This window comes from Xiphophorus maculatus, chromosome 18 (genome assembly GCF_002775205.1).
Source record: "Xiphophorus maculatus strain JP 163 A chromosome 18, X_maculatus-5.0-male, whole genome shotgun sequence".
NCBI lineage: Eukaryota > Metazoa > Chordata > Actinopteri > Cyprinodontiformes > Poeciliidae > Xiphophorus > Xiphophorus maculatus.
This window is the reverse complement of record NC_036460.1, coordinates 9,617,576-9,630,149: the sequence shown is the minus strand read 5'-3', so window position 1 is coordinate 9,630,149 and position 12,574 is coordinate 9,617,576. Positions and strand designations below refer to the sequence as shown.

The 12,574-nt window shown below is 36.1% G+C and overlaps 1 protein-coding gene across 2 annotated transcripts in view; it reads right to left on the bottom strand.

The window, feature by feature from the left end:
* Window positions 1-12,574, bottom strand: part of clstn2 (calsyntenin 2) — a 283,647-nt gene that overhangs the window by 66,571 nt on the left and 204,502 nt on the right. For both annotated transcript variants that reach the window (XM_023351906.1, XM_023351905.1), the window contains one exon: window positions 327-512. In XM_023351906.1, the coding sequence (XP_023207674.1) occupies window positions 327-512 (186 nt within the window). The remainder of the gene's footprint in view (window positions 1-326; window positions 513-12,574) is intronic.

Sequence of the window (12,574 nt, the reverse complement as noted above, 5' to 3'; positions counted from 1 at the left end):
CTCCTGGCAGCCACCAACAGTTGTGTTCATTAAAAAGGGAGATGCTGCTGTCAACTGGCATGGTTAGCTGGCCTCTCTGTTGGGCATGTTACCAAAGGAAGCAGGATAACCAATTTAAAATGCCAAATACAAATTATTTTGGCTTTGTTTGAGGCCCTATCCACACAGAAAAGCTTTCTTTTTTTTTCAAAAACAGGAATGTTTTTTGCACTGCATCCACACTGAAACAGTGTTTTATGGGATCCAAAAAGTTGACCAGGTGATTTGTGAGCTTTGTCAGATGGAAATGATAAAACACAAACAGCCAGGCAAAAGAAGAAACCAACCACAAAGTTTCTGTAGCGATTTCTCTGAGTAGGTCTCTCGGTCGCAGCCTTTCCCAATGTGGCTGGTCTGCAGCTCCACGGTGACCCTCAACGAAGACAGCAGCTCACCACAGGTCTCAAGGTGCATCTTGGGAAACAGCTGCTTACTGCCTGTTCCTGGCTCATAGTCCACTCGTTTATTCCACCCTGAGAGAAGGAAGAGATGGAAGGAGAGAGTTGTAAATAAAACTGATAGTCTGCTCTTAAGTGGTAAATTATCAATAATCACAATGGTATGCTGTACTTTTGCTATGGCACATTTTATGACTCCTCTTGATTTTAGAAGCCCGTCAGAAAACAAAACAAAACATGATGTTCAATTTTTCTTGTTTGTGGTTGTTTTGTTGTGATAAGTCAGTATCTTCCTAGGACAAAATAGCTGGCTTATGAAATTGTGCCTCTATTTTTGGAGTGCAGTGCCTGTCTCAGCGGCAACAGTCATTACGCTGTCACTGTCCTGTCAGATGTGAAGATATCATTCTGGTTTGGAAATTATTTTTCATCTTTGATGTCCAATCTTTTCCTCCAGTCTTTGTGGTGTGCATTTGTGTTCAGTCTCCAGCTTATACTGAAATTAACACCAGTTCTGTCAGGAGGAAAGGGACAAAATTCCAGCATTTTACCCACATCATTGAGCTAACTAACAAATATTGGAAAAATGCATGCAAACCTTTGAATTAGAGGAAGGTGAAAAAAAGATCTCTAATTTAGTATTTTTGGTCATTCTAACTGACCTTAAACAGAATAAATTTTTTTGCAAGAGAAAATAAGTTTGTATTTTTTATTAAACGCATTGAAACACCCTTTATCACCTCCATGAGTTATATAATCACTGATGAAAGTTTTTCTTTACAATCCTTTCATTTGCAAATCGGAATAAAAAATAAAAATAAAAAAAACTTTCAACTATTTAAAACCATTGGTGTTGCTTGTGGAAGTGAATGACTGCCAATTCACCAATCAGTATGAACAAAACATGTATGGAGCTTAAGGCAAACGCATGGAGTCTAGATAAAAGCAGCAGGAGGGGATGAAACAAATTCTGTTGTTCAGCAGCCTGTTAAATCTGCCTTGTTCGCTTCCTCACACAATCACCATGTCATGCTCAAACACATAGGAACACACTGCATCTGTTTTGTTACTGATTTACCTCCTCGAGTCTGCAACCGCAGTGGGCTGCTGCAGCACTGTTACGACGGGATTGTCTGTTATTGTGATAAAAATGTGCACACACCGTGGGGCATGCTTAACAAGAATAAAAAAACTAAAAAATAAGTGAAAAACGGACCAAAGGCATAAACAGGCTTTATTGATTTACTATGGTTACCTTTCTCTCCCACATATGTCTTTCTCGCCACAGTGGCAGTGTTGTTCTTGGATTTATGGCCCAGCTTCTCACCTTTAGATCACTTCTTTATGTGTCATCTCTTTCTGTAGTCTGCTCTGGGAATTCACAGCTCAAAGGTGGTCAGGTACCGAGAGTAACAATAGGGACGCTGCTAGTATGCCGTAGTGTGAAGAAGAAACATCAGGGCAACTGACCTTGGTTTAATGAGATACCAAAACGGATGCACCTAACACTTGCCATGTAACAAGTCAAATTATATTTTTGATTGTTTTCCATAAAATATCTGATTATTACATCAACAAGTATGTGTAACATGCTTCTTCAACTAGGTTTACTCTTGTACGATTCAGGGAATTTTACAAACAAAAGTTTTGTGCGTAAGCTGGACTTTATTGCGGATTTGCTCCAACAGTGCACACATTTTTACATACAAATCAGATTTACATATAAACCACCATTACCATTTGGCTAAATGTATCTTAACCCCACACATTTTGCAATTGTCCACAAGCTTCAAGCATAGTTATGGCTGAATATTTTTGTCTATTCCAGAATAAAATAAAAATAAATAATCAACAGACAAGACAAAAATATATAAAAATATATACAGGAATATGCCAATGGCTCCAATAGCTTAGCCTACATATTGGTAAGGAGGGTCATCCTCTCTGTTAATAGCAACCAATAAACAACAATTATTTTTATGTTTGCCATCAACATAAGATGAGGTAAAAATGCTTAAAAAGTTCATGTTCTGAGTGGCACAAGTCATTTAAATGTTGCCCCTAAATTGTGTTTTTACACTTAGCTTAGCTCAGTATAATAACTTGAAAAGTGGTTAAAAACAGTTTAAAAAATTGCCTTTACCAGTGTTGAATAAGTACTTAAAGGAAATGTCTTTAAGCTAATCCACTGTGCAATATTAATCCCTAAATTAAAAGGAAAATAAAAAGATTAGATTAAAAAGCATGGTTTTGCTATAGTTTTCTGCCCTATATATACACGTGTATATATATATATATATATATATATATATATATATTTTTTTTTTTTTTTTTTTTTTTTTTTTTGCTGTTTCATACTGGGACTGGGACTGCATCATTAAGCAGTTTCAAGATGGAGTAAGGGCATAGCAGGTTATTTAGCAATAACTTACTCGCCAGAAAACAGAGAAATGACCTGTCTGTGACTCGGCTTTAACTCAATACGGGGCCGGCTTTACATCGTGAGAAATGGAGGAGAATGAGGCAGCACCTGGTTAAGGATTCATGGTGAGGAGTCGGTGAAGGTGGAAGGAAATATGAGCTGTAATGAGCTCAGGATGGAGGCTGCATATAGAAAGCCAAGAAAGGCTTGGGGTGCACTTGAACATGAATCATTTAAGGTTTCTGGGTTAGAGAGCAATGGACAAACATGAGGTAAGGTCTGCAAAGATAGATAAAGATTATTTTATACCTGTTTGAGTGCCATTGTCATTACAGAGTTGGCTTATTATTAACAGCTAATTTAACTGTCTTGAATTATTCTTGAAAGTGATTTCTTATTGTTATAGGAACCTGAGATAAATACAAAGTTTGTCAAATGGTTTCTTGATGCAAGATTCTAATACCTTCATCACATTATTGTTCATCTACTGTATGTTTCATTAATTTATGGAAATATACTGCATATAGCACTTCATTATGGCTTTTCCAAGAATCTGATACTGCACTAGACATTTTTTGATCTCCAGCTAAATCAAGCGGCCACAAATGTTTTTTTGTTTTTTTTGTGGTCCCTGTGTTTGGTGATGTCACACAAACATCACAAAACATAAGAAAACATAAAAAAAAACTCTTTAGTTGTTTATAAATGAACAAAGCCACAAGCCAATCACATGCAAATTTGTAGGTTACCCCTAGGAAATACTGCTTGAGTTGAAATTAAAAACAATCATTCATAAGAAAACATTTTTTAGAATTTTTTTTGTAGCTTTCCTCAAAGTCAGAAGTTTACACATATTTGATTTAGCAAAAAGGAATAATTTTGGTAATTCAAACTAAGCTAAAACAAGAAAAGCTTTATCTGATTTAACTTCAGGTAGTGAGAACATTTTTTTGTCTTTTTTTTTTATTCATGTATATAAATATGTGGTTTAAACTGTATGTAAAAGCCTGAGCCACAAGTGAGCAGAGAGCAGGCTATGTGAGAATTGTCAGAATTGAGCGCATGCCAGAGCACTATTGAGCAAGCGTTTGTGTAATTTAAATGCACACAAATCAAATTATTGTTTGTTCACATATATACGCTGAGATCACTCTCACTGCGTGCACAGATTGTTCATACTGATTGGCTGCTGCTTGCTCAACTTGGAGACACAAAAATCGCACCATACTGTATATTCCTACTCTGAAACCATCTCATGACAAATATTCACCTTCAGATTTTTCCAGAATTATGCTTATATAAACAGGGGACAGGTCCAAAACAAACCCGAAGGGCCAAGTTGTAGATTGCACTGATTTCCAGTGAGTTAGAAGTCAAATGATGAATTGTGTGCCCAGGGTGTGATGTGAACTGCTATCCGATGCATTGAAGACGTTAACTCAACATTAAGAGAACAAAGGAGCAACAGTCACGGTAGCATGGACAGCAGTGGATCAGCAGATGTTCTCCCACACTAAAGGGCACATCACTTTCTGAGAGACCAGAGTCAGTGAGTTAGAAAGCAAAACAATGTGAGGCTGAAATTTAAGCTGATAGAAGAAAGAAAAGGGAGAAGCATTTTCTGCACAAAGAAAAAAGCTATTTATTCTTTCACACAAAACAACCTTGTATCAGTGACTAACATTTAGCTGTGACATTTAACTTTAATAAAGGAGACATTGCTGTAATAAAAAAAAATGATTTTTTTGCCAAGAAATCAGTGGGGAAAAATAAACTAATTTCCCTTAAACATATTTACTTTAAAACACTACTGTGTTTACCCTCCACCGAAGTGGAAGGTAAAACCAAGCCAAACAAAATGAACAAAAAAAAAAAAAACATATTGAAGTTGGTATTAAAATGCAGAAACCTGTGGTAAGTTGTCATTATGCACTTGTAGAATTTTCTAACTTGTAAAGCATTTCCACCCTCACTGTATTAAACAGTGGTTTAATTATCTACTCACATTTTTTATATCAGTCAAAATTACATGCTTGTTTGCAAAAAAAAGGGTAGAAATATGTAAATACTCTACTTTGTTCAACAGTAGTAAAATGAAGTTTGGTGTGTTGTCAAGGAATAATAGTGGAAGCCGTAACCTGAATCATAGAACAAGACAGGAGCTCTGACTTTGAGCTGTCATGGATTTCTTTACCATGTCCTCTGACCGGAAAAATGTAGACACAAAGTCAAGTAACAGATCTTGAAGTATCCATGTTGACCTGTTTCCTTGGATCAACCTTCCACATAAACTCAGGTTCTTTGGTTCAAGTTTACTCTGCATCACCAAAATCAGAACCAAACATAGAGAAGCAGCATTCAGTTTCAATGCTCCAAAAATCTAGAACAAATTTTCAGAAGACAGCAGAACAGCCGAAACACTGAGTTTCAAGACTATTCCTTGCTGTGAAATGTAACCCTGTGTGCTATGGTTAATCACATAAATTTGAAAGGCTTTGCAGTCAACACTCACTCATCTAGTCACAGATATTCTAGACTTACACAAGAAGGGCATCAATTTTTTTAAAAAAAAGCTCCCTGGAACAGGTGGGATTCATTATCAATACAAGGCTACTCAACGGCTTTTGACCCTTTAATGTACGAGGAAAATTGGAATGAAAGTTTAATAATGACTCAGTCAGAAACTTGCATTGTAAATTGAAGGACAGTTACCACACAAAAACTCTCAGATGAAAGGATGTGTGGTTATAAAAAGACAAATGAAAAAAAATTTATTAAAAGTTTTAAAAAAGTCACAGGTTCAAATATCTCAAGAAAATCCATTCAGAAAAACTTTCCATGACATCCAAAAATCTCCTAACAGACATCATGCAGCATCAAATAGAAAACCAAATGACACCAAAAATCCTAGCTGAAAAGGACTGAGTGAACATTAATGTTTTAATCTTTTGTATGAGTAAATATGCATGATTAACATGAAAAGGGGTTACAGAGAATTGTAAGAAACTGAGAACAGTCTCTGACTAGAATAAGATATGAGTTTCTGTCCGGATCCACTGCATGCCTTATATGGAGTTCCTTTCCATCTCTTCTGGCTGTATGTCACTTTCACACATCTCCTTGGAGTTGTGGGAAGCTCCTCCATCAACGACTCCACTGCATGCTCAACCTTGACAGTGTCAGGCAAATCCCTTTCTGTGGCTTCTGCTTGAACTGAAATAGCTGCATCAAATGGTCTGAAGGACACCTTTGGATCCCAGGTCGCACTGCCTTCTCAGTTCGGACAGAGGGGTGACCTCACTTGTGTGTGTCTTTGTGTGTGGGAATTAACACAAGCATTTCAACCAATGTTTGTAATAAAATGGCCAGTGAATGTAGTCTCTGAGGAGGAAAATTAGTTCAACAATCTCATTCTCTAGTGAGTTCTTCCTTACACCAACTATTTTTTCACAAAGCAAAAACATATATGATGTGAAATTGATATTAAAGATATTGCACATCTTGTCTAGCTTGTCACTTTGGGGGTACTGTGCTGTCAGCTGTGTAAAGTTTCCTTCCAGTGCAAGGCATATTAAACATTTAAAAAGATCTCACATTTAAATGTTGATCTATTCTTTTTTAAAGATGTTTCATCAGTTGCTTTTAGACATTAATTTCTGTTCAACTCTTTCAATAAATTTAGCTAATTGAATTGACACAGTGTAAATTTACATTAAAATGTCTTAAATTGAAACAGGTAAAATGAACAAGACTTATAACATTCTGCCTTTAGTCATTATAAAAAGGGATTTGTTTTGATCGCTTATCTATAGAACTGTGATTCTTTTCATCCAGATCAACTGCTGATTTGTTTTTATGTGGTCTCTGAATTATTCAGTCCTATCCAAGTCTCTGAAGGAAGATGCTGATATCAGGAGAAACAGGTACGTTATGCGCAAAAAACAAACAAAATGCTACAAACATCAGAAGTACAAATACTATAGAGACATACATCTAAAAGTAACGTAGGAAGTACTTTAAAAACGCAAATAGATGGCATACCACATAGCTCTGATAGCATAGATGGCATACCACAGAGCTCTGAGCTACAGCTCAGCTCCCTTTAAAACTGTGTGGGTTTATTATGAAGCTATTAGGTCTCTATTGAGATGTGTGCATGAACACAGCACAGAACTCACATGGTGGGCCCAAGAGCTCTGCTCTTCGTGAATCTAAGACGAAGATGAGAGAGAGAAGCAGGGAAAAATGAAACAACCATGTGGAGTCATTTTATTATTGCAGGAGAACACAGTCCTCACTGGAGTTGCAATGGTACAAAAAATGTACTTTGTGCGTCTACCAGTTTTCTCAATACAGTTTTTGTTGAATCTTGCATATGGCAAAAGAGAAAGATCTATCATGGTTAGTTTTGAAGACTGGGTTGTGTTGAATGGAGGACTGAAACTAAAATGGTTGAAAACAAAAGCACATATGTAAATGGCCCAACAAAGAAATCAATGCACTTAAAAAAAAGAACTTTTCCTAAAATGTTATAATTTAATAGACCTTCATAATTATTTTTTCAGTTTAGTCTTAGGACCTTGAAGCTCAAGGTATAAATTTTACTGTTTAATTTTTTTTTTCTTAATAGTGTAGTTATCAGCCCACCTAAATCAATATATCAACTTATATCAAATGGCAATAGCACTTGTGGTTGAGAAAGCTTAAGCTTTAAAGCAAGAATCTTAGTTTGCATCTAGATTAGCTAGTGTAGCATTAGCGTTTCTGCTAACGCTAAATGTTCTTGGTAGCTGAGCTACAGCGTCCCAAGGCAGATGATGGCTATTAACAGCACAACTTGGTTGTGGTTATTAAAGAAAAGGCTTACATTATCAGCTAGATTTGATTTAGTTTCTGTTCAATTTTATGCATATCCACTAACAATGTTTGTTAAATTATAATAGTTTGTATCATACAGTACAAGCAGTACAAATTTGAAACATCTTCCTTCTTCAAAAAAAACAAAACAAAAAAAAACCAAACTTTGTTTCAAGATACTGACTCAAAGTGAAGCTGCACAGTAGAATGTAAATCTTGTGGAGCGCCCTGTACAAAGTGCTCTCACTTCTTTGCCTACTTAAATTAGGGAAAGTGACAGATGTTCACATGAGAAAATACACAGGTGGATTTATGATGGCTGTGTTCCACATTGGGGAGCACCTGCTGCTGTTCATGCTGGTTGGTTCCCGTGGTAAACTGGAACACCGCAGGGAACAGAACTCTCATTAATTTTATTAATTCAACTCGGGATGTTCCTGCTGTGGCGTGTTAAAAGTTCTGCCCTGAAAAAGGTCTGTAAGCTTGCAACCGAGTGCCTTAAATTGGGAAATGTGACTAATGCCATTGATAAAACATTATTTTTTGAACTTTAATAAATTAGCTCATAAATATAACATAGTAAGACTTGCTTTTCTGGAAATTTGAACATTTTATTTATTTCTAAAAGCACCTTAAATATGTACCAAATCATGGTTGCTACTCCCCATGACATAATGTAGAAGTAAAGTATTATCATACCACAAATCAAAAGGTAAAAACCAGTCACATTATTAAAAAAAAATATGGGCAACTGCTTCTTGAAAGCCAATGGTGTCCTTGCATTTCAAATGACAAAATTCCAAATGCATGCTGTGTTCCTGTCATCACAATGTGAATACCTTCCCAAAACCCAAAAGAAGAGACTAAAACTTGTTTGCAAATTAGATTTAAGTTTCAAAAACAAAGAGGTGTCATGCTTTTTGACAAAAAAAATTATATAGTTACAGATATAATAAAATTAAATGTAGGAATACCACCAGTGGATCAGAGTTTGTTCACTGTTTGACCTATTTATCTCTACCGTTATCTCTAAAGACTAATTTTTAGTTAGCCACTCCCTCGGTCAATGCTACATCTGTACCATATATATACAAGTTTGTGCAAGAGTGGGATTTCAAATAAATCCGTAATTATGATACACTTATGATATATATATATATATATATATATATTGTATATATATATACTGTATATACATATGAAAACAAACAAAATAAAAACCTTATCAACTTTCCTAATTCCCATTAGAATGCTTGGCTTCTGAATCAAAGCAAATCAGTTTTTTACTTGATTGTATGACAACAAAATTACATAAATAATCCAATTGACTAACACAAAACTCCCTAAAAACATCTAAAAATACAAGATGGATAAAACAAATTAACTCCAATGGCATAAAGTGCACAATCTTAACAGCAGTTCAGGATTCGAACAACTTGAGGCTAAAAGTGTATTAGTGCAATGGATAAGGACTGCTCAGATTTTACCTTTCATATATTTTATATGTTTTCCTTTCGGTCATTTTCAAAATGTCCTCAATTAGACTCCAGATCTATTCAAAACAGTTATAAACGTGACCATGAAGTTATGTAATCTTCAGTGTTCAAGAGCATAAAACTTTGGGTATGATAGGATTAAAGGACAAAATCATGCCTCCAGTTAATTTTGATTTATTTTAACTGAGTAATTTGATATTATATGAGACTAATCCACATTGATCCAGCTTAACATAGCATAATTTCCCCAATAACACATGGGGTTTGTTTGATGGAAATAGCTCAAAAGGTTTCTGAAGGTGGAAACAGTCTTAAATGTTCTCACCTCTGTTCTTGCAACACTTTCTGTACACACACTGCACTGACCCACTCAGCTCCTTTCACTATCTGTCTGCAGGGCCCTCTTGTTTGTCATATTGCAACAATGGTACCATGCTAAAACAGAAGTCACTCTGTAGCATGACGGGAGTATACAGTGAGGTAAGATGGTTTGTTTCAATTTCTTCAGAAAATGCTGTCTCTGAATAGCACATTTAATGATCTCTGTGGTGTTCCTGAACTCATTTATTATCCACTCTCTTTATTTATCATGAATGTGGCATTGTTGATGCTAAACGATGTGTGTTCAGGTTGTGACCTCCATGATGCTGCTATATTGAGTAATGACATATCTATTACAAAATTGGTAACAGGAAGGGGTACATTTCCTTTTATCTTATTTTGCAAATCATTTTGGAAAATAAAGAGAATGGTCAGCAGATGTGACTGGAATACTGGTGTGTTGGTTATCTCAGGGAATATTTTCTTGTGTGCACACAATTCAAACGCCCCGATAGTTTCAAAGCACATCTGCTCCTGTAGACACAAACTTTGAACTAAGGTGAGCTGCCATCATCCTCCTTAAACTTAAGGATGTTAAGTAGAGACGGAGTTTCATGGTGAGGAAGAGGAGACGGATAGAAGTGCTTAAGAAAATGATGCATCATCACACTTTCACACAGCTCCTCTTCTCTGGATGCTTTGGACGGATGTGTGCATCAGTGTATCATCAGTTTTTGCAGACCTTTAAATGTGTATGTAGATGTGTGGAGGTCTGGCATGATGGTTGTGAGAGTATTGCAAGTGTATCTGTGTGTGGAGTCCATGTAAAAATGCTGACACCACATTTAAGTTCAGGGGTGTCATCATTACTCATCCCTGCCATCGGTGGAGAGAGCCAATTTCGACTCTTCTCCTCTTTTCCCTCCTTTCCTCTGCACCTCATCCTCCTTCATCTCCCTCCACTTCAGAGTGCCATCTCTCTGATTTCTCCTGCTCCAAATTGCCCCTAAAACATTCATTCTAATGCTTTCATGCTCTCTGAGAGCCTTACAGCCCACTTTGTTTCCCTTCTTGATTTCATTTAACCAGCTCTTCCTTGCTGAGCTGGAGGACTTGCAAAAGATTAAAAAAAGTAAGGCTTTGCTATAAGGGGGTGCTAGAAGACAAACATTTTAAGCAAGATAATAGAATACATGAATTTTCTTTCGTGAAGGTACAATAACAGAAGATTTTATGTACCCACCTCATACAGTGCATGAATAAAATGATCATAAAGATGGCATAAAGTGGAGCTTGTGTACAATAACAAGTTTACCCATTACTGCTGTTGAGATATGTGTAGTTTATTGCAGAAGATCGACCGTCAATCAGCTTAACCATCAACATGTATTCCTTCTTTTTATTAAAACAGTAAGATGCCAAAAGACCAGTTTGGTAAGCAGCTGATCATAAGGATGTCTGTGGCTTAGTTTATTCCCCCCTTTCCCTCCCATTTCACTTTGTCAGTCTTTTACTTTGTAGATTAGTTTTTAATTATTAATGAAGAAACATTACAGGTTAATACAAGCCAAACATCCTGATCCTTTTTGATTTGGATTTTTGGATGTGTTATCTGCAAGACCAGAGTTTGCTTTTACTAGCCACTTTCAGATCAAATGGATCGGTGCTGCATGAACACATGAGGTGACAAAAACATTTTTATTACAATGTTGTCATTTTGTGAAGATAGTCAAGCCAAATGTCACAAAATAGCGCCACCCATCATTTGATAGAATTGCCTTCTGATTCATGACCGAAGAATATTGTTGCTTTTTTTGAGGAACAGATGTAGACAGATAAACTTTTCAATAAAAACATGCTAATGTTCAACTATCTACTTTCCTGTCTTTTTACCTCTTCAATGTAGTTAATTTTAAGTTCTTTAGCTTAAGAACTAAAGTTCAAAAGCTGCCTAAAAATTATATGTAAACTTTCAGATACGAGTGCTGACAAACTTAAAAACAAAACAATTTACAAGTACTGAAAAACCAGAAATGTTCAAAAGTTCTGTGTAAAAAAATTCATAAACAGAGTTTAGACATGAAATTAGTGCATTTAAACTTAACGGGGTGTCAGTTTTTACAGCGTTCTTGTCTTCTTTGCCCACACCCCCATAATAGTACACTAAACAGACTATTCCATGCGTTCTACACACTCTGTCTCCTCCAGGGGGTCCCGAGGGAACCCAAAGCTTTTTGGGATATACGCTGTGATCTTTGCAGCATATCTGCCTCAGGGTCTAATCTCTCCAGAATGAGGCGTTCCAGCCTATGGCTTTTTAGCTGCTATCCAAGCCTAAATGTGTACAAGACGGAGTCAGAATTCAACATAGTGGTGAAAGAAAAGGTAAAAGGATTTCACAGCTTGCTACTAGATTCACTGTTTTATCTCATTTGTTAATGGTAGACATTTTTTGGTTCCCCTTGTCATCACTCTGTGTGTTTTTAGCCAATATCCCCCTCTTTCTCTAAGTGCATTTGTAAGACTGAATGCTGAATGTTGTCTTGACACTGAATTGCCACAATAAAGAAAACAGTCTAAATAGGGAAGAGGCAAGGACTTAGGCAAAACCTCAGAAAATGATTATTGGAAAAAATAAGTGCTGCCCAATTGTCCAAAAAAGGATGTACAAGGTTTTGACAGTTGGGCTATTTACTATTCCTCTGTTGGTGTTTTCGTTCGTTTTCCACAGTAAACAAAAGGTTGGCTTTTCTTTTATATTTACAGAGTGAGATAATACAATTCATTATTAATTTCTTTTGGCTTTTCATACATATTTAAAAGGGGAGCCAATAATGTAACTATGACTACAGTATATGGTGTTTGCTTCTAGATAAAAAAAAATCATCTTTATCAATACAACTTTATCACATTACCCGCAAAGCAGAATCATGTCTATGATGTAGCAAGGCTGGATGTCTGATTTGAGAATTTAATTCAAAAATCTCTATTTAGTACAAATTCCTACATTGGACATACTTAAAAATGTATGAGGCCAGTTT